This window comes from Lasiosphaeria miniovina (genome assembly GCF_030549165.1).
Source record: "Lasiosphaeria miniovina strain SMH2392-1A chromosome Unknown B0T26scaffold_5, whole genome shotgun sequence".
Lineage (NCBI taxonomy): Eukaryota > Fungi > Ascomycota > Sordariomycetes > Sordariales > Lasiosphaeriaceae > Lasiosphaeria > Lasiosphaeria miniovina.
The window spans coordinates 1,333,066-1,360,050 of NW_026848224.1; the positions used below are offsets into that span (position 1 = coordinate 1,333,066).

General features: G+C 56.1%; 7 protein-coding genes and 1 non-coding gene across 8 annotated transcripts; 1 reads left to right on the top strand and 7 right to left on the bottom strand.

Moving 5' to 3' along the window:
- Positions 1-3,038: 3,038 nt before the first annotated feature.
- Positions 3,039-3,599, bottom strand: B0T26DRAFT_629021 (uncharacterized protein; the record flags this gene model as incomplete). The annotated part of the gene is made up of 2 exons (XM_060436237.1): positions 3,039-3,135; positions 3,199-3,599. Coding segments are annotated over 2 exons (498 nt in total), but the record flags the coding sequence as incomplete, so codon positions are not given.
- A 474-nt stretch (positions 3,600-4,073) lies between these two features.
- Positions 4,074-6,108, bottom strand: B0T26DRAFT_344573 (uncharacterized protein). The gene is made up of 4 exons (XM_060434511.1): positions 5,973-6,108; positions 5,048-5,893; positions 4,760-4,987; positions 4,074-4,667 (listed from the first exon to the last, which is right to left on the bottom strand). Exons 2-4 carry the CDS (start codon positions 5,825-5,827, stop codon positions 4,329-4,331), a joined length of 1,347 nt encoding a protein of 448 aa, XP_060294078.1. The 5' UTR covers positions 5,828-5,893; positions 5,973-6,108; the 3' UTR covers positions 4,074-4,328.
- Positions 6,109-7,680: 1,572 nt separating this feature from the next.
- On the bottom strand, positions 7,681-9,429 carry B0T26DRAFT_873085 (uncharacterized protein; the record flags this gene model as incomplete). Its single annotated transcript, XM_060447983.1, has 3 exons — positions 7,681-8,061; positions 8,137-8,530; positions 8,608-9,429. 3 exons carry the CDS (start codon positions 9,424-9,426, stop codon positions 8,033-8,035), a joined length of 1,242 nt encoding a protein of 413 aa, XP_060294079.1. The 3' UTR covers positions 7,681-8,032.
- A 4,797-nt stretch (positions 9,430-14,226) lies between these two features.
- B0T26DRAFT_741733 (uncharacterized protein) lies at positions 14,227-15,727 on the top strand (the record flags this gene model as incomplete). The annotated part of the gene is made up of 2 exons (XM_060444007.1): positions 14,227-14,372; positions 14,455-15,727. 2 exons carry the CDS (start codon positions 14,227-14,229, stop codon positions 15,725-15,727), a joined length of 1,419 nt encoding a protein of 472 aa, XP_060294080.1.
- A 395-nt stretch (positions 15,728-16,122) lies between these two features.
- B0T26DRAFT_741734 (major facilitator superfamily domain-containing protein) lies at positions 16,123-17,992 on the bottom strand (the record flags this gene model as incomplete). The annotated part of the gene is made up of 2 exons (XM_060444008.1): positions 16,123-17,671; positions 17,736-17,992. The coding sequence occupies 2 exons, from the start codon at positions 17,990-17,992 to the stop codon at positions 16,123-16,125; spliced, it is 1,806 nt and encodes a 601-aa protein (XP_060294081.1).
- Positions 17,993-19,377: 1,385 nt separating this feature from the next.
- B0T26DRAFT_677180 (uncharacterized protein) lies at positions 19,378-21,239 on the bottom strand (the record flags this gene model as incomplete). The annotated part of the gene is made up of 7 exons (XM_060440068.1): positions 19,378-19,566; positions 19,603-19,806; positions 19,854-19,900; positions 20,004-20,282; positions 20,694-20,697; positions 20,801-21,066; positions 21,194-21,239. 7 exons carry the CDS (start codon positions 21,237-21,239, stop codon positions 19,378-19,380), a joined length of 1,035 nt encoding a protein of 344 aa, XP_060294082.1.
- On the bottom strand, positions 21,173-21,253 carry B0T26DRAFT_t187. Its single transcript has one exon. It is a non-coding gene; the product is annotated as a tRNA-Arg (tRNA).
- A 3,441-nt stretch (positions 21,254-24,694) lies between these two features.
- B0T26DRAFT_344714 (uncharacterized protein) lies at positions 24,695-26,193 on the bottom strand. The gene has a single exon (XM_060434512.1). It carries the CDS (start codon positions 25,780-25,782, stop codon positions 24,700-24,702), a length of 1,083 nt encoding a protein of 360 aa, XP_060294083.1. The 5' UTR covers positions 25,783-26,193; the 3' UTR covers positions 24,695-24,699.
- Positions 26,194-26,985: the final 792 nt, after the last annotated feature.

Below are 26,985 nucleotides of genomic sequence, written 5' to 3' on the forward strand. Positions count from 1 at the left end.
GTGCTTGCGCGGAACGGGCACGGCATGAGCGTTACTTTGTCGGCACTACGCTGGAAAAACGGTCTCGATGAGGGAAATCTGTTGGTTGGCCCTCAGCTGGTTGAGGACGACCGATGCCGTTGATTAGCTGGTCTGGGGTTACTCCGCGGAGTCGGACGGAATTCACGAAGGGCAATGTCGGGAAGGTCTATCCCGTATCACGGCTGCTTCACCCTTGCCGGCTCGTCGCGCCTTTCTAGTTGGTAGGATGGCGGTGCCCGTCTGATGAGCACGATCTCGTCGACAGCCCACATCCTTCTCCACTGACAGGACGTGTCGTATGTCTCGCGCGGACCTGATCCGCCTTGTGCTTAAACTAGACGGCAGCGTGCGAGACGGCAACCGCGACAGAAATCCATAGCGCTACTTTGTATCTGTCTCGCAATTGGCCAGGAGTGCGATGTTGCTCAAGGGAACTAGAGCGGCGCAAGAGGCGGCGCCGCACGCAGTATCAGTTCGGACCGAAGGGGCGCTCTTGTCGTGTGGCCACCAGTGATGCCGGTGGTGGCGTCGGATTTGCGGCGTGCTCGCTTTAGTGGTGGCCGGATGGCTGTTGGCTTCAGACCGAGACATACTCTAGTTGTGCTTCGATGGGCATGGGTGACGACTTCGACGCGGTAGACCGTAGGCGGTGCTGCTGTCGGGTAGCTATGGCGATATCTTCGTCAGCCAAATGCCGCGTGGCTGTGCGGAGCCGGGGAGACGCTCCGCCTCGGCGGCGAAAATAGCACATCACGCTAGAAGAAGATCGTGCATTACTCGCTGTCTGATGGTAGAGGTCAGTGTTAGGTTAGGCCAAAACCAGACTACACGGCCCGATAACTGCTGTTCCGAGCCGCTTGGCCTAGATCACAATTACGACCAAGGTTACGGATACTATAAGGTACAGATATCACCGCACAGTCAACTAATTGAGGCAAGGCTGCAATATGGTCGCTGTATTCGTAGAATCTAAAGCTAAGGAAGAAAAAGAAGGAAGTAAGCAACCGAGCCCCGCACTAGGTGCGAGAAGTAGGTTGAGTGTGGGTCACGTGCCCAGGCTGTGCACGGACCACTGCCTAAAACAGGTGACAGGTGCGGCCTGCTGGACCCCACTGGACCTTGCTGTGACAAGGCTGCGGGAAGAGCAATTCCCGGGAGTATTTAGTATGTAAGCTGGGCCATCTTCGCACTTCTGGGACGGGACAACGAGAGAAACATATCTGCGTGCGCGAAAATTGGAGATTGACCACAGAACTAGGAAGGAGCCGGACCCAGCCTCCAACTTCCTGTCCGCTTTGCCAATCCAAACGGCATGGCTCGTGAGGAACGTGCTCAGTCGTGGAATCGCCTCGTCCCCATGCGCTTTGGAGGGCACGAGACATCGATTCACCGGTCTCTCGTACCTCTGCCAATCACGTAAATGCCGAGGCAGAAGGGAGACGGCCGGAGAAGGGAACCCTGGAAGGATATCGTATCGCCACGAATCACGACCTTGACCTAATGCCGCATGATCTAAGGCGTTGCCGGAGGTCGCCCAGGTCGGCCGCTGTGATGCAGGCGCATCATCTCCCTTTCCCTCACCCCTCTGTATGGGCTTGTGCGTCCACCTCCGTATTTACCTCGCCGTCAATCCCAAGAAGGCAAGGATCCGCCTGTCACGTGCCGGGAGTCCTTGTCAGCGGCTCAGAGGCCACGTCACCTTGGGGCCCGCCTCGTCCCCTTGTCTGTTTCACTAACTGTCCTTGATGCGCCAGGGCCGCCTTCCTCTTGCTCTGAAACTGGTCTCTATTGGGCCCAGTCGCCAAGGGGCCGTCGTCAGCTCGGTGTTCCTATCCCCGTCCGCTGCAGGCTGAATCACGGCGTGTGATCCAGAAATAGATTGCAGTCGAATCAGGACGCGGATGTGCCGTTCTTATGACCACTCTCACGCAGGCCCCGCCGAAGCTGCGCCAACTTCGGTCCGAATATGCCCAACGGGATTATCTGAGCTGCAGACGGAGACGTCCCCAATGCGCCAAGCGACGAGGAGGCCTCCTGTTGTCCAATATTGGACGAGGTGGATAACTGCGGCATTTTCGTGAGTGGTTAGAAGCTGCGTGCATTGCAGATTGCACAGGGGACTTACTAGGCAGACACGGAGTCATCCCACGGACGAAGGGAGGCACCCTGGCAGGTGGAGCAAGGGGATGGACGAGGTGAGATGCCAGGCGGAACTTGATCGCTCAGTGTCGACGAAGCGCAAATTCGAGCTGGAGTTGCAGTATGAGTTGAGTGAAAGTCGTGGTCGGAATGAGCCGGAAGGCGAGACGGCCTCAATCGGCAAGCATCAAGGAGTAGGGCTCGGAGAGAGATGTGCGGGTTTTGTCAGGGCGCTGGAAGGAGGGGATGACAAGGGGTAGGTAGGACACGTCCAGCTTACGAGATGAGGATGAGAGAGGTGCGGGCGATGAATGCAATGGGGGGAAGAGAAGAGGCAGGGGCCCGAGTGAAGCAAAGAGGGAGTTGAGAAGTCGAGAGTACGGATCCGTACAAGAAAGGGACGTCGAGGAGGAGGGGCTCTATTTATGCTGCGGGCGCAGCTGGGCCGTGCGAGCACGCGGGTCTGGGGCGGCGCTATACTCGATCGGGAGGGGCGCCTTTCCCGGCGGGTGCAACAGCGTGTTCTGCATTACAAGACAAAAGAAAAACCTTAATTATCAGCTGATCAATCAGGCCAAGCTCCGATTATGCAGCTCCTGCAGCGCCTGCGCATCGTAGTAGCTGGCCTTGGGGCACTCGTGCGGCACGACCGCGTGCTGCTGCTGCTGCTGCTGCTGCTGCTGCTGCTGCTGCTGCTGACCGTACTGTTGGCTCTGATACTGCTGCTGCTGGGGGTACGCCGTGGGCTCGTAGTGCGAGAAGCCGGCCTGCTGCGGCGGCTGTGGCTGGCGGTGCTGCTCGAGCGGATCGGTCGGGTAGCCCGGGGCGTAGCCCGTATTGGTGTTGTTGGCGTGGATGTTGTGCATATTGTGCAGCTCCGGGTTAAGCGCGGCCGCGTAGGCGGGGACGATCTTGCCCTTGCGGAAGCGGTGGAAGACGACCGAGGCGTAGATGAGCACGCCGAGGAAGGAGAGGCTGGTGTGTCGTTGGTGGTTAGTCAGGGTCGCTAGACGGAAGGAATTTGGGAGGGAGACCCACAGGATGACAACATTCAGGAGCAGCGCCAACGGCCCTGGCGAGCCGACCATGGACAGGATGAACAGCACGACCCAGACGGTGGACTGGGCGACGTTGATGATGAGGAACAGGCGCGGGCTGAGGGTGCGGCGCGCGCGCATGACGATGCACACAATGTCGAGCACCAGACACGCGAGGATGATGACGAGGATGACGGACGCGATGGCGATGACCCGCGCCACGTTGACGTTGTACTCGTCCGGGTGCGCGCGCTCGTAGCTGCTCAGGTTCTCCCGGTAGTGCGCGACCACCCCGATGCTCAGCGCGTACACGCCGATCTCGAACAGCATCAGCAAGATGCGTGCCACCCAGAACGGCACCAGCACCCGCTTCATGAACGGCGACGGCTCGCCCACATTGTAGCCTCCTGCCGCCATTCTGGCTGGGCTGGGCGAGGATTCTCGAGCCTGGTCCTGGCTTGGTGGGCGCGCAGTGTGGCTATTGCTTATTATCTTTTCGCTGTGGTCGGAATAGTTGCAGATGGCGTCGCGGAATGTCGAACTGGAGGAACGCCGGGGAAAAGAAAAAGCACCCTATCGGCAGGCAATTGTCCCATTCAATCTGGGGGCTATCCTAGGTAAGCAAAGGGGGGGCGAAATTCAGGAAATCTCAAATCTCTGGAGCTAATCTAGACTGCCGAGACGATGTCGCGGAGGCCTGCTGGTGGCCAATTGACTCCTGAGCGTCTCCACAGAAACGCGGGCCTGACAGCGTATCGCCTACTACTTTGGGCCGCTCGATCCCACCTTTACAGGGGCGCGGTGGCCAAGACTTGATGCGCCAGCCGTCTTTGGAGCCCGAGAAGAGGTTTTACGGGCCGAAACGTCAGCCAAGCTTTGTCGTTTGGCCAAAGGGGGCTTGGGTGGAGCAAACCGGTATTTAACACAAGCAGTCAAGCACAAATCTGGAGAACTGCTATTGAGAACTGCTATAAGGGAGCAATGAAATTGGTGTTTTTTCTGTTCAGAATTCATTTTAGGGCTGAATACTTCCGTAAAGGATATTTCCATCCACCATTCGAGGGTATTCGAGGGCAACACAAGCATCGAAAGGAGACGCCAAACAAGCAAACCACGGCAACCGCCAGACGCTCAAACAGTGCGCACAACGCCGACCTGGGTCCAGGCGTCGCGCACCACCTTGGCAGCATCAGCATCATAGAGCTCGGCGGCGGCGTCGACGGTGGCGTCGGCGAACTGCACAAAGGTGCAGTTCTTGCCGATGCGCCGCTCCGTGACCACCTTCCACCAGACCTGGCCCGCGCGCTCCCACGAGTAGCCGCCGAACGCGGTGGCGGCCAGCACGAAGGCGCGGTTCGGGATGCCCGAGAAGATGTGCACGCCGCCGTAGTCGCGGTTGCGGATAAAGTCCCCGTACTTGGCCATGACGGCCGGCACCTCGGCCACGCTGGCCGGCTGCAGGTCGGCGCCCTGTTGACGTTGCGTCGGTTAGAATCAAGTTCTTGGCGATGTTCGGAGTGGGATGGGTTGCAGGCAGGCAGGCTTGGCAAATAAAGACTCACAAAGCGAGGGTCGTTGTACGCGGTGCCCGGGTTCTTCATGTTGCGCAGCGACACGCCCTTGACGCCCGGCAGCAGGCAGCCTTCGCCGATCAGCCAGTCGGCGTTCTCGGCCGTCTCGTCCTCGACCATCTGCTTCACCATAATGCCGAACACGTCCGACAGGTGTTCGTTCAGCGCGCCAGACTCGTCCTTGTATTCGAGCGCGCTGTTGTACTGCGTGACGGCGTGCTGATTCCCGCGCGAGTTGGTTAGTCACGTGACCCCCCCTGACAGAGACTAGACACGTACCGTCATCTCGTGGCCGATGACGTCGATGCAGCCGGTGAAGTTGTGGATGAAGGTGTTGCCGTCGCCATAAACCATCTGCTCGCTAGAGCTGAGCCAGAAGGCGTTGCCCAGCGACTGGCCAAAGTGCACCGAGCTCTTGACGGGCATGTGGTTGTTGTCGAGCGAGTCGTAGTTGAAGTGCTTCTTGTAGAACTGGAGAACGTTGAGCGCGTTGTCGTAGGCTTCGTTGACGGCCTTGTCCTTGCTCGGGGCCTGCCCCTCGAGACGGACGGCATGGCCGGGGAGCAGGCTGAACGTCCACGGCTTGTTCGCGTCGCCCTTGTTCTTCATGTCGTAGACGCCGCGCCAGAAGCCCGTCTCGGTGCCTTCAGGGCCGGCCTCGGCAGCGAGGCTAGATACGGTGACGGCGGCGTCTGAAGTCGCCACGGCCACGGCCACGGCAGCACGGTCGTCGCGGACCTCTTGGGACAGCTGGAGGCTCTTCTGAGCGGCTTCCTTGGTGTCGTCGTCGACTTGGTCCGATGTGGACACTGCCTCGAGCAGAGCACCTGGGACGATGCCCTGGGGAGCTGAGCCATGGCCGTGGTGGCCATGGCCGCCGTGCTGGTGGCCTAGCGAGGCACATTTGGCGGCGAACAGGTCGTGGCGATGCTTGTGAAGAGTCTCCTGTAGAGCAAAGGTTGAATGGGCACTCTCGCGGACCTCGTCATCTTCACAGTTGCACAGGCTCTCCAGGAGATAGGGCGGGATAATGGAGCACATGTAGCCGTGGGAAGCCATGGTGAGAGAGTGAGTGGGAGCGACGTTTCCGGAGCGCAGATATGAGAAGTGTCACGTAATGCTTTTCTTTCAAAGATATCAGCGGTCGAGCTTGGCAGAATTTGTAACAGAAAGAGGGCAACGGGGATGTCTAGACCATACTAACCTCAAATCTGGCAGCGGCAACGCGCACACATATTTATGCCCTAGCCCCTGGGCTCTACCACTCGTGCAATATGCCAAGCTGCTAGCTGTCTGGGCATCTGTGACTAGTTGCTTTATTCTCCGCGTGCTGGAGAGGGTGGTGGTCGACATGCACCTAATTACCTGATTGGCTGGACTTGCACCAACCCAATCCGTCGCACATGCAGTTTCAGCCAGCCACATTCGCCTCTAGCTGCCTCTGATAAGACTTGGCGGAGAGCCTTGTGTGCTTTGGGGTTTGGCGTTCCCAGAACGGCCGGCCCTGCCCCGCCTTCGAGATAGTCCGTAGGGCTGAGCCGATCTATTGCCCGCCACAGGCTGGGCACGCGACATATCGCCGCCGTCGGATTGGCCATGCCATCTCGGTTGAGCTCACCGGCCTACTTCTGCGCTGCGGACCTCGAGTGTCAAGAGCGGGGTATTCTGCTTGGCTCAGCCTCCATTTGCAATCGCGCGCGTGCGTTGAATGGGTCGCATTAAAATCGGTGACAGCGACCAAGTGTGGGCACGCTGGCCTTCGATTGGCTGTGGGTCTGGAGCTCCACCGCACACATTGCATTGCCGGGCAGCCTAGCCCTACGACCTCGCCTGCGAGACAGGACAATTTCTTCCGGCGCGACTCTCATTGGACGATAGGGTGGGCATTCCAGGAATCTCGGACGTAGGGCTGAACGGAGATTGCGTTGGGGATACGTCGCTGTTATCGCCCTCCGCGAAACTGCTGCAACTGGAATACACTGCCGTGGTCGGGACTGCCGAATTCTACACTAACTGCTCAGCATTCCCTGCTGGATCCACCGAAGCTGGCCAATCAGATTCCGCGCTCAGGCCACCGTCTTGTACCTCGACCAACAAGCCTAAGCACCAGCCACTTCACTGTTAAAGTCACCATGTCTTGATACATACACTGCATCCTCTGTTAGAAGCACTACACTCTTGGAACTGATGGAATTGCAACTGTGCGATTGTATTCCTTCTCCTGGCTCTCTAGCTTCGCCAGAGAGCCTCTATTATAGTTGTGGATGGTGACAAGCCATTGCGCGTCAGTATACACGGCTGTGGCTACTTATTACAAATCCACAGTTCTAGTGGTTTCCAGACCTTTCTTTCTGGCTGTAGCTACTTCGGTAGCCTAGCGGTCCTCTATAGCTTGTAGGCTTCTGGTGCGCCTAGCTTTCGGTGCTCTGGGCGGTCGTTGGTCTTCTAGGGTGCTCTGAAGGCGCCGTGGTTGGTCCATTGTGGTGGTGGTTATAGTGGTTGTGATTGGTCGTTGATTTTGTTGAGGGGCTTCGAGGTAGTCACGTGCTTAAAAAATTTCGTGTCGATGGTCGCGTCGGGTGCCGCGATTACCCTCCTACTTCAACCACTCACCACGCACGCGCAATTAGCTGCACATGATGATAATTAATATTAATAGATAGGATTTTGCAAGTGCTTTCGAACGCAGTTGGTTGCAGTTACTTTAGTGTCATAGCGGTGGTACTGTGTTGTTGCGCACAAAGCAGTCAAAATAGATGTATTCGATTGATCAAAATTGTAGGAGGAAAGCAGTGCGCAGGGCCTTCTTCCCGTGGAAAAAATGCTCCTTGTCAACCTGTACGCACTAGGCCTTTGTAGGCGTAGATCCTCGCTTGGAAAACATGCAGCCCAATTGGGCCTAGTCACATGACAGTTGTCGTCTTTCCCCTGAATATGTCATATCGTGTATTTATGTGCTTAGGCACTGCCCCGAAACGATCAAGAAGCCCGCAGCGCGCAGAGAGTTCGAAGGACCACGAGCGATTGTAGAGAGATCGGGCGCCGCATGAGTTAAAGCTACCTACTTTCCTATTTTCAAAGGTATTAAACTAACCTTTTACTCTCTAAGCTCGGGTACGACTAGCATGTCTGATTCACGAGGTCCTCGTCTCCTACTCTATAAATAGATCCCAAGACAAAATAAGCTAAGCAAGGTAACTTATCTCTGTGCATGTTCGAGACAACGTCGGAAGTCAGTTCCTTTGTAATGTCGAATCCGACAGCTTAGGCAATAACCGAGTTTATAACGGCCGCTGCAAATTTTTGGCAAGGTTAGCAGCTGCTAGGAAGAGGTTCCGGCGACCTAGGGGAGAGAGTGAGAAATATACGTTTAGTTATCATAGGCCGGGCAAAAAGGTTGGTGTAGCCCCGATCTATGCACTTGTCTCGGAATTCGGAAATGGTTTCACTGCCGGAAATGAGCAGGGCTCCGCCCGTCGTGGCATCGATATTGGCATGGCAAATGTCCACGACGTGCTCGGAGGTGGCCCGAGCTGGACGAAAGAGGCAGTAACAATGACGATTAAAGTAGGTCCGGAGAGGATCAAGCGGGGCTACCGTGGGCTGCGCGTCGATGTTTATATTCATGTGCTGGACCCGGTGCTGCCAGAAAGGGTTGTTGCACCTATGGGCCATGGTACCCTCCCATCCAAATAGGGGCCCCATATGGATATAACCCCACGGCTCGTCAGTAGTCAGCCTCAGCCCTCTGACGACGTTAACCTGCGACAAGTGTAGTTAGTTGAAGCTGCACGTCCTCGTTGAGAGGGGGGGCCAAAAGAAACAGTCGAGGAGCTCACAGGATGAGGGTTTCCGGGTCTTTTGCCCAGGGACTGGAGAGTTACCATAGCCAGGGCGGCAAGGTCGAAGCAGTTAACGCAACGCTGTCTCTTCAGAAAGATGGACTCGAGGTTGAGCGAACCGTGGCGGAGGTGCTTGGATACGCCTCCTTTGGCCCAGCGGGAATCGTAATACAATGGCCGGTCGCTGGTGTAGCCGCTGCCAAGATTCCATAGCCCTTTAACGACACCGAAGATGATGTCTTCCTCGAGGGCAGCCCACGTCTTGCCAGCTATAGACTCGTACGGAGGAAATGAGATGCGGACCAGCTCCAGGAAGAAAACGCCGGGGTGTCCGTAGGCGGTGGCATCGTCGCCAAGCGAAAAGTAAAGCTCAAGGGGAATCTTGCCAGCGTTGGGAGATATATTAGTAGTCCTAGCGTCATCCAACACGGTCCATAACCAATCTCCCTGGACTTTAAACGGGGAGTCAATGGTCGCGCCCATGTGTGAAAAGCCGGTGGCGGTGAATTCGAGGGCGGACCCAGTTCCCTTGATGGAGATCGAGGAGCTGTAGATGCTAAAGGACCCTAGGGAACCCCTGAGGCGATAGTTCGTCTTGTCTTGAGTGATCGGGAAGGCAAACTCCCCCGTGACTGTGAGCGGTATATCGTTCTTGTTCCAGAGGAAGATGGCGGGATAATTTTTTTCCCGCCTGCCGGACCAAATGGTCTGGTCCTCAGGGAGCGTCCATCTCTGATCTCTACCAAAGCGCTCACGCAAGTCCAAATCATGCTCGGAATTGACCCGTCTGATCCGAGTAATAACCGGGAAAGACATGGCTTTGGTTGGTAAAAAAGTGAGATAGATTAGGGTGGCAAAGACAGCAATAGAATGATAGAATAATGAAATCGTAAATTAGGGAGGGAGGTGGGGGGGGGAGGTTCCGGGGGACTTCAGGGCTGAGGCTTGGGTCTGGGGTTTCGTTTGGGTTTGAACAGATAGCTTGGGGAGTTGGTGTAGGGGTTGAGTTACATATATATATATATGTATCTTAGCTAGGTCGGCTTGCTCGCGGGCGCCAGGCACTAACAATCTCATTGAACGAATTCGGCTCGGAATGGATAATTATGTGGCATAGCGCTTAGCCCCGCCGTTGGCCGGGCTAGCCCTCACTCAGCCTTGGGTTCAGAAGTGCTTCTTGCTCTTCGACGTAACTTCGACCCCAAGGGAAATAAAATGGTTCAGAAACCTTGCCGATACAGAGGATTGCATTCTGAGGGAGGCGTCTAGACGTGTAGGGTAGGATACGAAATTGGTTCTCATCGCCATCCGTTTTAGCGTCATCGCGCCTTACCGTGCGCCATTCCTCTCCATCCTGCTCGCATTGTCCTCGTCTTCCTTTATCTAACGTGATCGCGCCTTACCGCACGCCATTCCTTCCCATCCTCCTCGCATTTTTCTCGTCTTCATTTATCTAACGTGATCGCGCCTTACCACACGCCATTCCTTCCCATCCTCCTCGCATTTTCCTCGTGTAGCGTCGTGCCCCGCGCGACCAACCACGCCACTCTACGGCCGAATAGTCTACGCGCCGCTCATGAATATCTGCCTGAAACATCCAGCTGAGGCGTTTTAGGCAGCCTTTCAACTCTGTTGGGTCTCTGCGACACATCTCCACCAACGCGATCCGAAGCCTTTGACGAGTCAGAGCAGCGACAATATCAAGTCCACCATTTTGGTACATTAAAAACGTATGTCTCGGCATATATATTGTAATACACATCCCCGGATCGGAGCCACGACCATACCTCGGCCAGCCATCATCAGCAACCTCGCCTTCAAACTACCACAAACTACCACCAGCCTCGAAACAGGAAAGATTTCCCTCCTTTGGCCTTCACCGCGCAAGGACAAGAAGTAGACCCAGACCAGGCCTGCGCACCAGCCAATCATGCCGCACAGTGAGCCCTCCAACCAAAATGCGCAGCCGAAGGAGACGACTCTGCCTACGCGGCAAAAATCGGTAGAGGAGGCGCCAACACCAGCCACGCTGGAAGAGGTCTTAGCCAAGGCTAAGACGGGTCATGCCTCGAACGGAAAGAAGAGCACGGCGAGTCTAGACGCCGACACCATGATATCTCTGGCCCAGGGTACCATTACCGAGGCATCAAAAAAGCCGACGCTGGAGACAACTCACAGTGGTTTTCTGACGCCTACCGGCATGTCTGTGTCGTACATGATCTGTGGTGGGGAGAGCGACGTCGCTGTTGACATTCTGCACGCCACGACCAAAGAGGTTGCCGAAGCCGCCTTTCGCACAGCATTAGAAACTTTCCAGGGCGACCTGTCTCAGTGGACCAAACCAACCACGGATCTCGGCCAGCTCGCGCTCCAAAAGGCAGGTACCATCATGTGGCATCACAACTCCATCATGGTCACGGTCCACGCCCAGCCTACGTCGTCGCAGGTGCCCAAGCGTAAGCAGTACTCCGTGCCATCTGACCCATGGATGCTTTAAGCTAACATTTGGTGTCCACATTTGGTCTTTCCCAATACCTAGTTGCCCAAGAGAGTAGAGATCAGCCAAAACCCAAGCCGCAAAATGCCAACCACGTTCTCGCGAAGCCTGATACTTCCGAGATCTCCGCGGGCAACAACACCAACCGGGGAGTGCCCACGGTCTCTGCTACCCATCCAACGGCTAGAGAATACCTCGTGAATTTCGCCAACAAACTCGAGGACCACCTTGTCAAGTACGACGCAGCGTCGCATAGCATCGCGCCCAAGCCGGCACTGAAAAGGCCCGGGCCCATCAAGTGCAAAGCTTTGACCGAGCCGTTCCCCGAGGTCGAGCTCGTGCCAAATGACACGCTGCATGAGGTCGTCTTCATCAAGTACATCACCGGCCAAGATGTGCTGAAGCAGATGAACGATACATTGGTAAACGGCAAGCTCAGATTCAAGCCCCTCAAGGCTGGCAACGCCGAGCTCCAGATCTACGTGGCGGATAAGTCGACTCTCATCATCGGCTCCGTCACCGTCGCCTTCACAATCGAGTCCAAGCCCTGAGGACCGGGTTATTTGCGGTCTGGGACAGCTGGTCCATTGTGTCGGTTACAACCGGATGCAGGATTTCAGTCATTCCAATGCCTGTAGGTAAGGCAGGGTGGGCGGCGATATATTCGACACCCCTGTACGAATATTTGGCGAATATGATACGCTAAAATCGACATAAGTTCTAGTGTGGTAAACGCTAAAAATTAGTGAGATGAATACTGTAACCTATTAGGCTGGCGCTAAGCTACAGCGGGTATTTTCCCTTTACGTTTTGCTGCCAGCTTCGCCCCCTATGGTGCCCGCAATAGCAGTCCTCATCTCGCTAAGTTTTAGTGCATCATATTCGCCGAATATTTGTATAGGATTTCGGTCATTCTAATGCCTGTAGGTACGGAAGGAATGGATAAACAATGGGCTGCCATGTCGGTGTTCATGGTGTAGGTGCTGATGGCAGATGGACGTTCTCTTCGTGCGCACGGTGTTAGAGCTACAACGGTTTTGGTGGTGGCGATATCAACAATAGGATATCTACACTTGGCTCTTGGCGGCTTGGTCAGCCGCTTAGTGATGCATTAGCGCCAAATATCGACCGTGCCCTCAGCGCTAGTCACCAACGAACAATATTCGCCCAATCGTATGCCGGCAGGCTAGCATTTTTTTTTGTAGGTGTTTTACACATTCACAACTCTGTAAAAAGGATCATTTTAGAGAAGATGGGCTTGTAATGTCTGTCAAAATGCAGCAAATAGTCCAGAATTAGAGCCCTTGAACTTCCTTCCTCTACGGCCTCCTCTTCTTCTTGGTGTCACGGCGGGTGCCGTGGTGGTGTCAATGACGTAGTGCTGGAGTGTGGTCTGTGCGTACCTATCACGTGGTCCGCACCATACCTAGAACCCCGCGCCTTGCCCGCTCCCGGCAACACCTTCCTTTTCCTTCCTTAGCTTTAGATTCCACAATACAAGTTACGGTTATACTGCGTGTTATGCCAGTCGAATCCTCTCCTTCGTGACAATTGTGGTAGTGAGGCCCCCATCACAAGGGCAGCTCGCTATTCACTACGCATCGGTAATCTCAGTCTATTTGGGTTACCGAGTTCGAACGGATACCACCTGTAAGGAAAGAGCACCCCAAACGCCCGGCCCGGCCCAGGCGCCACCAACTGGCCCCAAACACCCGGTTCAGGCACCCGCCAGATTGAGCCACCCAACTATGTATATAAATAGTTGCCCTCGCCCACCTTCCTTTGCGAGGGCCAGGTTGAAGTCTTTTACCAATGCCAGTCATTGCTCGCCCTCTTGTTCCCTCCATCGTGACCACCTTGATCAGGCGTACCTGCCTTCTCTTACACCACCAAACTAGACTTTTGAGGCCGCCAAACTTAATGAATGAGCCCGCAGGGGTCGGTAAAGTCTGGGTCTTTACGGGCAAGGGCAGCTCGCTATTCACTACGTATCGGTAATCTTAGTCTGCTTGGGTCACCGAGTTCGAACGCTCCATCTTTGCCGGTAATTGTAATTCGCTAGTCGGGCGGGCCGTACTTTGGCTCGTTGTCGAAGTGTAAGGAAAGGACAACCCAAACACCAGCCGCGCGCACAGGGTGCGCGCTCACCACCTGTTACCAACTGGCCGGAACACTGCCAGTTGGCACAAGCCACTACGCCACGCCATGGCGCCCCGGGCCTGAGCCCCTGAGCACGTATATAAACAGTGGCCCTCGCCCACCTTCCTTTGCGAGGGCCAGGTTGAAGTCTCACACCAATACTACTCGTTGCTCGCCCACCTTCTTACCTGCATTGTGACCACCTTGATCCGGCGTACCTGCCTTTATTACAAACCACTCGACTGTTAGGGTCGTCTGTCTGTAAGGGAGCACGGGCTCCACAGGATGCTGGGGTTGGTAATTATGAAGATAGAACAAAGGGCAAGCTCCTATCGCACGGGTAATGTGAGGGCCTGGTCCTCCAGGCCTCCCAGACGCTCTGACTAATCAGACGCCAGTTGGGTGGATCCACCCGACCAGCCAGAGCCCCACCTTGAGAAGCCCTGGAAGAATCTCGCGAGGGGAGGCTTTTGAGCTTCTTTTCCCTTTTCCCTTTAGTTTAGAATCTTCGTCTATAGCGCCCAATAGAGGAGTTCCGCCCTCATTTCAAGCCGGCCGTGACAATGCCCACCTTTCTGAACCTTCCGAATACAACACTTTTTGCCCTCAATTAATGCAGCGTTGTATGTGACAGCAATCTGTTTAGGCGCCTTGGAGAAACAGAATAGCTGGACCTCTTTGTGTGAAAGAAATTGCATCTGTAACTGACGGGCCGACTTTTTCCCTAGCCCGCGGTCCCCACCCGACGCGCCCCTTTGCACTTGCCCAAGCCGCCGCCGATCCCCCACCACCTACGTCATCAACTCTGGAAGATCCCTTTGCTCTCCCCACCATCTTGACATCCCTACCACATTACGTTCTTAACAACAACCGCAGGAATCTGAGTTTAACAAACGGCCATTCTCAATATTGACCATTCTCAATATTGACCATCCTCGTCTGATTCGCCCTCTAAAACAACAAAGAAAACCAACAGAAACATGGCCGAAGTTGCAGCGGCCGCCATCGCCGTCGAGCAGGTCGTAGCCACGGGCGTCGAAGTGGCTGTCGCCGCGGCCGTAGCATCGCCGACACAACCGCCTAAAGTGACCCTGACGCAGCTGTCCAAGCCGCAGGGCAGCGAGCCGTAAGTTAAACAACCGACCTCCCTCCCCCATTACAGGGCCACAATCACAACTCACACACCCCCCGTTCCTCAACGACACTAGGCCGGACCTCGCCCGCTCGCACCTCGTCCGCTCGCACCACAGCGTAACCGTGCTCGGCGACACGGCATACATCTTCGGCGGCGAGAGCCGCGACGGCACGCTCTGCTCGGCCGACATGGTGTCGGTCTCGCTGCCAGACAGCAAGTTCGCGGCACCGGAGACACAGTACCAGCTGATCCAAGCACTCCCCACGAAAGACACCAGCACGGACGCCCTAGAGCCGCTGCAGCCGGCGGCGCGGCGGCAGCACGCGGCGTGCGCGCAGGGCGGGTATTTCGTGATTGTGCACGGCGGCCGCGGTGCCAGCAATAGCGACAGCACAGCCATCGACGCGGACAACTGCCTGTGGCGCTGGGACAGCGCGACGCCGGGGTGGAGCAAGCTGCGCGGCACGACGCAGCTGGGCGCGCGCATGGCGCCGCGGTTCGGGCACTGGCTGTTCGCAGACGATGCGCAGGGGTTGCTGGTGCTGCACGGGGGGCGGGCGGCTGCGGCGAGCGAGGCGAGCGTGCTTGACCGCGTGGCGGCACCGGAGGCCCAGGGGATCTCGGCCTTGCGCGACACACAGACCGAGACGTGGCTGTATGATCTCGAGGCCGGGGCGTGGACAACGCTGCCGGGGGCCCCGGGCGCGCCGCTGGCTGCGGCGTATGTTGGCGGCAAGGACGCCACGCTGTACACGGTAGGCGCGGGCGAGGGGGGCAGCGGCGTCAGCGGCAGCGTGCACTTTCTGCGGTTGCTGGGGTCGGCGACGGAGCGGGCGCGGCCCGGGGCGCTGGTCTGGCAGACGGTGGATTTTCCAACGAACGCGTTGACACCCGGACCGCGGCCGCGCGGCGGCGGCGCGCTAGTGCCGCTTTCGACGGGCATGGGCCGCAACTACCTGGTGTACATGTTTGGGTGCGACGACGTGGACTCGGACGACGCGGCCGCCAGGGGCCACGACAAGTACTACGCGGACATGTGGGCGCTGCAGCTGCCGACGCACGGGTTCAACGCCGCGGCGGCCAAGGACGCCATCCGATCCCGCGTCCCGGGCATGCAGTCGGGCGAGCTGGCGTGGTCGGCCGTCGAGCTGGTCGCCACGGAGCAGATGGGCGCGTCCGGGGGCAAGGTGCACCCCGGCCCGCGCGGCCTGTTCGGCGTCGACTCGTGTCTCAGCGGCAAGGGCGTCGTGCTCTGGGGCGGCGTGAATCCCAAGGGCGAGAAGGAGGCTGACGGCTGGATCCTGCGGCTCGCGTATGGGTATGCGGACAATGATCGGCGGGAGTGAGAGTCGGCTGCTATTCTTCTCTGTTTTCGTATCCTTTTCAGCTCTCATGTTATCTTTGCAAGGACTCTAGTAGGTGTCTTTGTGCGATAATTAGCACGTTAGAGATCGCATAGGGAATGTGGCCCCAACGAATAAATCGGCGGGGATCCCAAGGACTACTAATTATCATGGTAAAATGAGTGGCGGAAGATGGGCAACGGGCAGCAAAATGTATACAAAATGTAGTAGTAACTCCTATAAGAAATGTCACCGACTAACAAAGTGGTATCTGCGACTTTTCCCATCCAAACCCTCCCATTACACAAGATCGGGTTACTAGAAGCCAACTCCTTATTACAGCAACCTCTTCATGCGCACCCCCATCCCCAGCGTGCCTTGTGCACATGGCACGGGGATCAAACCACCACGCCCTTGACCTGCTTGAAATCCTTGACCTTGACGTCGCGCCAGAGCAGGACGCACACGACCGAGACGGCCTGGACGGCCGTCGCGGCAATCAGCATGTACTTCTGCGAGTCGCCGTACGCTTGGTTGATAGCGTGGCGCGTGTCGGAGCCGAAGGGGTACGACATCTGCACCGTGATGGAGCCGTAGATGGCGGCGTAGTCGTCCTTGGACTCGGCCGGCAGGTACTCGTATAGGCGCTTGGGAAAGACGCCCTGCCAGATGGCGCCGGCAATGGTGGAGCCGATGGCACCGCCGATGCTGGCGAACATGGCCTCGATGGCTAGCACCACCGCGATGTACTGGTGCGAAGTGACGGCCATGACGGCCATCTGCTCGCAGATGACGAGAGCGCCGCCCGACAGAGCAATGAAGATCTGGCACATGATGACGTAGCCTATGTTGACGTCGGGCTGGCGGAAGTTAATCATCAGGCCGACGCCGAGGATCGTCACGGGCACGCCAAAGTAGACGGCGATCCACTTGAAGCGGCCCGTGTAGCGGATCAGCGCGCCGACTACCAGCGACCAGAAGCACGAGCCGATGCTGTAGATGTTGACAATGTAGCTCGAGTGTGTCACGCTGAGGCCGTAGACGACCTGCAAGAGCGAGTAGAAATAGCTGTCCCAGATGTAGAAGGACACGAACAGGGCCGCTGAGAGGATGCACGCGCTCAGGACGGTGCGGTCCATCAACAGCTCGTACGGGATGAAGGTCACGGGAGCGACGTATTTCTCATAGAAGACAAAGGCGATCATCAGGAGTCCACCAAAGATCAAGAAGCAGATGATGAGCGGGGCCTTCCACAGCAGGGTCTGGTAGGTGTAGATGTTGAACGACAGGAGGAACAGGGCCAGGCCGCCAGCGATGAGGAGCATGCCGAACAGGTCGAACTGGATAATGTAGTACCACGTCGTCTGCCAGAAGTTTCCTCTGCTCACCCGCTCAGGAATGAGGCCCGCCTCGTGTGCCTTCTTGTAGTTGATGTAGAAAAGCGACAGGAGCGGGGTGCAGATGACGGGGGTGATGATGGCGAACGCGCCGAATCCCCACCGGAAGCCGGGGCCTTCCAGGAAGGCCGTGGCAAGCGGACCGGTGACCCAGACCGTGATGATGTAGGGCGACGAGGCAAAGGCAAACATCAGTGCTCGGTTCTTGAGCGCAGACGTGTCGGCGATGAAGACGGAGATGGAGTAGCTGATGCCGTTGTACCCGACCCAGTAGAAGACCTGGGCGGCGGCGTACGTCTGCACGTTCTGGCAAGCGGCCATCATGATGAGGCCGAGCGTGAGGCAGGCCACCATGAGGATGAAACCCTGAGGGCGGCCCCAAATGTCGAGCACCTTAGCAAGGGGCAGCTTGATGAGGCCGCCAATCAAGTAGGCTATGATGCCCGTCGTCGCCGTGAGCGAGTGGAGGGCGAACTCGCTGGTGACATAGGGGGTCAAAGCAGTGGCCATACCCTGCTGCATGGCATCGACGAAGAAGATGAGCCAGATACTGAGCGAGCGGCAAGCGTTAGCAATGGGGTCGATGGCAGAGCAGAGCGAAGAGATAGACCTACGTTAGATATGCGATGGCGACATGCTTCTTGGTCCAGACCATGGTCATGGCTTCGACCCGCTGCACGCCCTCCTGTGCCGTGGCCGAGATGGCGTCCGAATCGCTCTCATGGCGACGGTCGGTGCCGTCGCCGTCCTGGCTGGAATGAACATGGCCCTCGAGGGCTCCGGCCTCCTTGTCGATGGCTTTCTTCTCGTCGACATCGGCGACCACGACGGGCGCCGCGGGGGTCCGGTACTGGACGAAGGGGTTCTTCATGACGAAGAAGAGTCAGGCGGGACGAGACTCTCAACCGGTCCGGGGAGACAAGACGCTAGCTCGGGTCACTCCTGCAGCGGGAGCGAGATTGGAACGCGTGCGCGGCAGAAGGAAAGATTAGATTAGAAGACAGCCTGGGCAAATCCAACGTCACAAGACATTCGAGGGGCGGAAGGAGCTCAACTTTAAATAAGGGAGCTTGCGGCAGTTGCGGTAGCCGAATTCTGGTCACCGACAGGACGCGGAGTGGGGTCCCCGTAAGGGATTAGCTTTAATCACCTCATGCAATGGATGTGCCTGCCAGCGAGGGAAGGAACGCTGTTCGGAAGAGAGCGTGACAATCGGAATCCCACCGCCTCGGCCGCCGTCCTGCCCCAAACGAGAAGGCGCAACCCGGCGAATCGCAGCGAGCTGTACTTCCGGCATGCTGTCCCACATCAGAGCGGAGAGCTCCTGGCAGGGATGTAGCCCCCCAAGCGGAGCGCTTGGCTCGAGAGCCCCAAGCTTTTCTAAGCTCGCGGTCAAGCCGACAGACACCCCGGCATTCCCTCGCTCATCCGACCAACCAAGGTTCTTGGCGACCCGCCACTGACGAAACGTTACAAGGATCAAGTCCGTGAAAATTTTTATCAGATCATCTTATCAATCCATCTGATAATAATTATGAAAGAGTCCGCCGATCCCCCCACCTGCCGTGTGGATTAAGGAAAAGCCGTTGTTTTCCTCCCAGTTCGGCCACGACACTGCGATATCGGCGGCCGTCCCTCAGCATTTCCTCTGCTATACCCGGAATTCACCAGACGCAGAACCACCTGCACCCCGTCTGCTTTCCCGTCTTGGACTCTTCTTTTTCAGGGACCGAGCCATCAAGCGGCAAGCCAACAGGGCCCCCGCTGCCAAACGCTACAGAACCCGCTGCCGCGGTTGATGTCCTGTCGGGTTCCGATTTGGCCCTTAGTTATTGTGGAATCCCTATAACAGCCATTCACGAGTTTCGTTGCAAGTTGTAAGACAGCAGGTGATCTATTACTCCCCGAAGAGGACGGTCTAAATGGACACAAAATACGAGCAAAATGAAAAACGCAAAAAAAAAAACACAAAAAAAAGGAACACAAAAAAAGGAACAGAAAAAAAACCTCCTCAAGGCAAGTCCGTATTCACATTGTGGCTCGATTGAACTGCAGCCTACCCACTCGGCGCGCACGTCCGAGTATTCCCGTGCGCGTACATGGCATGCGCTGCTGCTGCATCCCCACCGGAATACACGTTGCCAGTGGGGTCGCCGAGCGTCTGGGCCGGAGCTACCATGCCATTGTGGACCATGGTAGTTGCGCAGAGCTAGGATTAGGTGACTGGACCATATTCTATTTTTTCTTCTTCTTTTTTCAGGATGATGCCAAAAATTTTTCTGCCTTTTGCAGCGCGTCAGAAAAAAAGTCCAGCTCCGCTCCCGAGCCGGGCCCCACAGACTTTGCCTCCTTGGCCCTCGCTTTGTTCCGCTCTCGTGGAAATCCCAGAACCTGACTAAATCTGCCAAATCTGCTTGGATGTGGTTGTTCGGAGTGATCCTCTGGCTGTTCATGTTCAAGACAGTCTTCCGTTTCCCTCACAAGCTGCACTTCTTCAACCACCTTAACACCAAAGTGCAGTTGAACTTCATAGATAATTCTCTTGTTGCTTTCCCGCTGAATAGGACGCGGCGGTAAGAGGATGACATGCCCACGAATGCCGCGCGAAAATTCCCGGTAACAATCGGGGACTTTTGGTTTCTCACCGTCGATCGCAAACTCCAGTTCTTGGGCAAATTTGTCGATCTTGCAGACATGGAACCCGGTGCACGTAGAAGGTGCCGAGTACTTACTTTTCTTGGCTCATGGTGGCGCGTATGAGACCGTTGTGAATCTGCGACTGAATTTGTGCAGGTTTTGGCTGTTCGTTTGCGTCACACACTAGGGCAACAGCGTTGGCGTCAAGGGAAACGACTGATCGCCTAATTAGAGGGTGGGCATACCTTCTCGAATAAGTGTCGTTGCCTCAGAGAACGCCTTCCAGATGAAGTAAATCGAGCGCTCGTCGGCGACGGGGCCCTGGACTGACAATCCCAGTATCAAGCCACCAGAAACCAGCGACGCCTGCAACGTGAAAACAGGAAGAAACTCCTTCCCATCGTGCTCTGGCGTTAAAAATAAATCCAAGTCTGGAATCGCGAGGACATCTTGGTCGACGAAGTGATTGTAAAAGTACTTGGACATCAGATCGGCCACCTGGTAGATATCCTCGTGGGGTAGGTCTGGGGTTGTGTAGAGCGAGATGGCCTTGAATCTAGCTAGATAGGCCAATGCGGCACATCGGGAACAGGAAGCGCTCTAGGACAGCCTCCAAGCCCACAGACAGACGCAACAGAGAGGGAGACTTGCATGGCAGGAAGCAGGCTCGTCGGACGTAGCTAGTGCGCGAGCTTTGACCGAGGGCGGAGAGTTGGTGGGTGTCGGCGGGCCAGCCGGTGTAAGGAATGAACATGTGGGGGGATTTGGAGGGGTGTTGGAGATCGAAACACTATGTGGTCGGCTGGCCAGGAAAGCCCGGAACCATCACGTCTTACTCAAAAACGCTCGAAACATCGGAGGTTACCCGCCAAGCCAAATTGAGATGGACGGAATCAGTTCGCTTGCTGACTTGACTAACAGTTACACAAACAAACCCATCTGCGTTTCGTAGGCAAAGCATGCGCATATTGGTAGGCCTATATTTGATACCAATAACGTTATACCTACTACCTTGAGCCAACCCCCATGCCTAGGTACCTACTTTCGCATCTTCCAAAACACTTTGATCCTGCCTCGCCAGGCCGTGCGGTGGCTGGTAGTTCTTCCTCCTGTCAAACACATAGGCCGACACAAAGAAGAGCACGATGGCAGCAGTGACGAGGGCGGCGTAATTTATGCTCTCGCCAGTGACGGGTTGGGTCAGGGGGAAGCAGAGGAAGACGCTGGTGAAGCAGATCCAGAGGATGGACACGAAATGCAGGGTGCTGCTGCCGCCGAGGCGCGCGGGCAGCAGGGGTAGCAGCCGATCTGACGTGGCAGGGCGTTATGGAGGACATGTGAATCGCCATGCTCCTGACATAATTCTTTGGTAAATGGGGAGGAACATGACAGCGATCGATGCAAAAAATGAAATCGACCCACCCAGGTCTCGAACCTGGAACCTCCTGATGCTTTGGAATCGTAGTCAGACGCTCTACCATTGAGCCAGCGGGCCGGATAGGAAGCGGAGCATGAGCGGAGATGCTCCGCTCTTGGATGATGGGGTCGAGCAGAGTTTTTGCCTATGTGGCACGCAACAGAGTGGAGCTGGAACTAAACTATCTTGTTGTTTGTTTACATACATCCAACTTTCAGCTCCATGGAACGCGTAATAGACAGGTAAGATAGATAATGAAGGCTTTGTCTGCGGCGGCGGTGTGAGAATCCGTAAAAGATTGTGAGCGTAAAAGGCCGTTTAAAAAAGCATGTAGACTCAATTCTCCAACCTTTCCAAATCCTTGCCTATCCCAACCCCTTTTCGTGCCGTAGTGCAGTCTCATCGCGGCAATCATTGGCATTGTCCAAGATGCAACCAAAACCCTCAAATCTTGACCCGGTACCTAGATTTATATATCTCACTCACATAGCTAGTTCTTCCACTACTTTAAGGCCTAGCTCCGTGTAAAACTTGTCGTGTTTTTGCCGACCCTCGGGGTTTGGCTATGACTACTTTCATTTTTGGTACCGGCTTCCCTGCGTTCAACTAATTTGTCGACTTTAGGGGGCACGGTTAACACCCTATTGGGTGGTTTTGCCAAGGGCCGAGCAGACAACTAATCTGGGAGCCTGGGTAGCTTGGGGAGCCTCTTGCGAGGCGGACAAGTCGCGGCATTTGGGGCACGGAAAGGCTGGTTCGAGCCACGGCCGGCACTACTAGTCGGTGTTGGAAGGGGCAGCCTACCTGACGGATGAGGTGTGGCACTTGGGGGATGGAAAGGCCTAGCCGAGCTGCGGCCGGCGCTACTAAGCGGTGTCGGCGGGAGCGACTTGCTGGGCGGGCCGGAAATGGTGCTTAACTGTCTGCGACTTCGGGTAAAGTTCCTACCAACGGAGCTGTCGGGCGTTGGCGGGAGGGACTTGCTGCCCGGACGAGCGGCGATGCTTGGACCATTGAAACCACGAGTCCCGTCGCTGCGAGCAAAAGTAACCGGTGTTGGTGGAGGATGATATTGGGTAATCGGCTGGGCTGATGATCTCGCCGACTTGTTAGCAACATGAGGAGTGTGAACAGGTTGTCGATGAAGTTCAGCAGCTCCATAGACCATGGAACTGCGGAAGTTGTCTGGGTTGACGGCCCCCCATTTGTCAATATTTTTCTCGTCCTGCGCAAGAGCCAGGAACCACTTAATTCCGTCAACCTCCTGTTGCGGAAGGCACAGCTGAACTTCGTGAATATAGTTTGCGGCACCACCTCTACCAAATCGGATAGGCAGAAGAACAACATCCCCACGCTCGCCATGGTACGGATACCTGCAATACCTTGGTCTCTCAGGCATTGGACCCTTGTGCATCCCAAAGTCAAGGCTCAGCTCGTGACCCTAGACTGATCGAACGTGAAATCTGGTGTCGGGAGACTCTTCCATGTTTGCTGAGCCCTGGTCGCGCTTTCTGAAATTCCTCTTGGTATACTTGGAACTAGCAGTGTTGGCTTCGCACACCACATTGAAGGCTTGCATGACACGGTTCAAGATGGAGCCGGTTGTCAGGTTGATTAGTGGTTTTGATACGCGGTGCGAAAAACGAAAGTTGCTAAAGTACTCGCCCGGGGACGTCGTTAGTAAGTCTCAAATATCGTAATGCCTTGTGAAGGGTGCCATCGATGACCCCGTCCCACCACCTTGTGTGCGGGCATCTAGGGCGGCTGCGTACATGAAGGCGGTGATGCAGTCGATGTTACGGATCTGGTTAACAGATGATTTGTCCACCTTCCAACGTCGCCGATCTGACCTCGACGAACGCGATAGGATATAGCGAATCGTGTGAGACAGGTAGGACACAAAGCTACTTGTGAGCTCTATAATATGGTAAGGGTGGGGCTGGTGTGTTGGAAAATGCGACTTGGTAATGGCGTTGGCCCGAAATGTTCCCTGCGGTGTCGGTGGCACCAAATCATGCAAAAGCCTCCAAATCCGATACGTGTCATGGTATAGTTCTGCAGCCAGGAAATCAGCACGCGCAAGCCAGTAGTTGTTGGAAGCGTCAAGAGTAATTAATGGGCACATTAGCATTGGCTCCCAAGCATAGGAACAGGGGGGTCGCGGGGATTACTAAGAGGTGTTTCAAATTTGTTTAATGAGTGGAACTGAGAAAAGGGGGCATGTACCTTGTGGGATGCCCCTGCTTCCTTCGGCAATGGCCTTCCAAATCAAGTAGACAGAAGCTTCGTCGGAAACAGAGCCATGGACGGCTATACATAGTATTATACCGCGGCGATGGTAGTTTGCCTGCATTGTAAATATGGAATGCCGGCTGTTTATATCCGGAGGTGGCGTACAGAACAAGCTGTCAGGTGCTGTAAAGCGGTCGGCCATGGAGAGTTCGTAGTCTGATGCCAAATATAGCTCTTGATACATGTTTGCTACTGTTAAGTTGGCGGGGCTGTGCAAGTCAAGCACGCTTGGGTTATTTTGCGAGGGCCCTATGACGCAGCTTAAAAACGGAAACCGACAAAGGACAGCATCAAAAGCTGTCCTACCGTTGTAGGAGTCCGTGCTGCAGACGAAGAAGCAGGCACTCTGGAGATAGCAGGGTCGTGCTTTCTGGTCAAAAAAGTAAAGGAGAGCGTGGCTCGCTGTGCGGGCATCCATGGTCGATGGAACCGACAAGTGTCAAAAGGAGAATGAGTTTTTTGTCGTAAGTGAAAACACAAAGAGCAGAGGGACCAGATCGAATTCGTGTCGAATGGCTGCCACCGAAAAGAGTGCTGGTGTCTGGATCGCGATTGACTCGAAGGGCCAGGGTAGTATGGTTGGCAGTTGGACTTGTCTGAGAAAGGCGAGTCAACGTGTAAAACCCCAGGTCTAGAAATATAAATAAGCCTAGAGTCCCCCCCTGGGCCGACCCACGTGGTGGGAACCATCGTGACAGGCGCCACATGTCGATGATTCGCGTCGAAGAAAGCAGATGTGCAGCGCCTCGCGTTTCACAGGCAAGCCATGTGTGCGGTCTTCACAAGAGCTGCTGTAGGCGGAGTGGAATTTCGCGTTTAGGACTGAATGTTCAAATAGCAGCCACGGCCACGACCGCTGCTCTTCTCTGCCAGGAAAGAGGAGGAAAAAAAATCAGAAAAAGAAAGTGATGTTGGGAAACAGACCCCGCTTGATTCTTTACGTAAATTCGGCCCTCAGAATATGACGCCCATATTATTTTTTTCCCTTCTTCCTTTGACTCCAGCCCTTCCTTTGACTCCAGCCATTACATTCGCAGCTAACAACCAAAGCACGCTGCCCTACCCCCACCCCGGCCATCTGCCCGTGGTCGGATCAGAACCCGGCCGCACACCTGCCTCTCCAACCACTAACTGCTGCGCTGTTGCGATACGTCTCGAAATGTTCAGACTAATCTTCCCACCCTCCCCCATGTGCAACGACTGCTCACCCGCACGACACTGACCCCGCCACTCTAAAACGCAGCCAGCGGCAACGCAGTCAAGGCGACGTACAGCCAGTAGCGGACGACCTCGGGCCACTCGAGGATCTCCCAGCGGAGGAGGCCGGTGCTGTCCGTCTCGAGCATATCCGTGATCCAGAAGTGGGAGAAGCCGACGGTGGACAGGCCCGTCATGGTGACGAAGACGGAGGTGACAAACAGCACGGCGCTCAGCCAGCTCGTTGGCGTGGTCTGCTTGCGGCGCTCGACGACAAGCGGCGGGACGGCGCGCAGCGCGGTCAGGACGGCGCCGACGGTGACCATGAGGATCAGCATGTTGCGCGAGCTCGCGGTCAGCCACCAACCCTCTATGGCCCACAGCCCCGCGAGTAGCATGCCCACGCACGGCGCGCCGGCCCCGATGATCAGCGCGTACTTCCAGTTCGGGGTGGGCGTCGGGGTCTCTGTGCGGGCCGCGGCGGCTTGCTCGTCGGGGCGCAGGGCGACCGTGGACAGGGCGACCGTGGACAGGGCGTCGAGGCTCTGGCGCTGGTCTTCGAGCTCGATCTCGATCTCCTTGGCACCCACGGCAGGAGCAGCAGCAGCGGACGAAGATTGGGATTTGGGTGCGTTGGGGGAATTGCCGCGGCCGAGCTGGCCCACGCGGCCAAAGACCAGGTGCATGACGTCGGCGGGGAGAAGCCACAGGAGGCGTACGCCCAAGAGGCCGGCGCTGACGGCGATCAGGGGCGGGTTGTAGTGGCATCTATACATGTTGGCGATGGTGAGAGCCAGGATGCCGAAGCCCCAGAGGCAGGTAGCGACGGTCGACCAGACGCGGAAGCGGATCTGGCGCTTGGGATACAGCGGCGTGCGGCCGTGGCTCAGCGTGAAGGCGATGTAGAAGCTGAGTAGGTCGGCGGCGAGGCCGATGACGCCAAACGGGAGCATGTAGTAGGTCGTGAGCTCGTCCCAGAGAGACGTAGGGCTGCCAGGCTCTCCGAGGGTGGAGAGTGGAGTATTGTTCCTGGCAAGGGGGCCATCGTAGAGATGTTTGGGAACCGCAGGGGCGGGGAACTCGAAATGGGGCACAGGGAGCCGCGTGTCGAGCGACATGCTGACGGGTTAAAGAGCGCGGGCGGCAAGAGGTGTGCTGGGATAGCTTAAACGAGTGTATGGTTTGTGGGAGAATCAAGGAGCCAAAGAGGCGAGTAGGCATGGGGTATATATCAACATCGAGACCCTGTTGCAAGATCGCCGAGGTGTGAGCAGCTGGTTGAGTTTTGGCTTGGCAAGTGCCCGAGATGGACGAGTTGTTGACATCACAGAGTTGGATGGGGCTAATCTGTTTACCGTCAGATGCTGGGGATAACAGTGCTGCTGATGCCTGGCATCTGACATGAGCTTCAGTCCTAGAAGAGAAAGCCACCTCGGATATCTGAAGCTAAATCAGCAACGTGCGGTTTTGGGCAACTGGAAGACGTGGATTTATACTTGAAAAACGACGGCATCATAGAGTGTTGAGATGAAGGCAGATCGGCCGCAGTAAACTTTAACATACTCACGCACCCGCCACTGCGTAAACACTAGCTCCGCTCCGGGATTCCGGGCGTTAAATGGAGCATGTCTAGCTCGGATTGCTGGAAAGCCTCCCGAGAAGATTTGCAAAGCCCGTTGACGACCTCAATCGCAAGTGTGAACGAATACATGGAACGGCTTCGACTTGCTCACCAGGCCAGTGCACAACGCCTAAGGCTAGCTCAAGTGTTTGTTCGGGTTAATTAATTACACAGCCTTGTAGCCAGTGCAACGGCGTTTTTCGCTATGATCTCTCCTGGTAAACGACGAAGAACTTGCCAGCGGTGGCTCTAATAGGTAGGTTGGATATAAATCAGCACCGATGGGATGGGCCGAAACAGTTAACGACAACGCTAATTATGTGCTTCCGATTGAGATTCAACTTACACGCTGTTGCGGCAACAAAAAATTCCCATACGCATAGCATAGAACAAGACCGACATCATTCGTTGATGCTCTCCGGTGAATGGCTAAATGCCGTCTGTGTTGATGCCACGCTGCTGGGTCCAAAGGAATCCGAGTAGTGATTGATTGGGTACTTTGTTGGCAATTGTGTGGTACGGAAGTGGCTGGGCAGTCTTGGCGAAACCCGAACAAGTCTAGCCTGCCTTCAGGGCAGCGGGAACCGTTTCCAGGTTTATCTGCAGAAGGCAGGTGCGTGCTCCACGGTTGGAAGCCTAGCCGCTCGCTCCTTCTCTCCGTGCAGCACGCGCGGTGGGCCGACGAGTTGCTGAGCCACTG

Coding starts and splice junctions, on each gene's coding strand:
- B0T26DRAFT_344714 (XM_060434512.1), bottom strand. CDS start 25,782: ATGTCGCTCGACACGCGGCTCCCTGTGCCCCATTTCGAGTTCCCCGCC.
- B0T26DRAFT_344573 (XM_060434511.1), bottom strand. CDS start 5,827: ATGGCTTCCCACGGCTACATGTGCTCCATTATCCCGCCCTATCTCCTG. Junction 4,988..5,047: donor TCATCGGCCACGAGATGACG/GTACGTGTCTAG, acceptor CGCGGGAATCAG/CACGCCGTCACGCAGTACAA. Junction 4,668..4,759: donor CGTACAACGACCCTCGCTTT/GTGAGTCTTTAT, acceptor CAACGTCAACAG/GGCGCCGACCTGCAGCCGGC.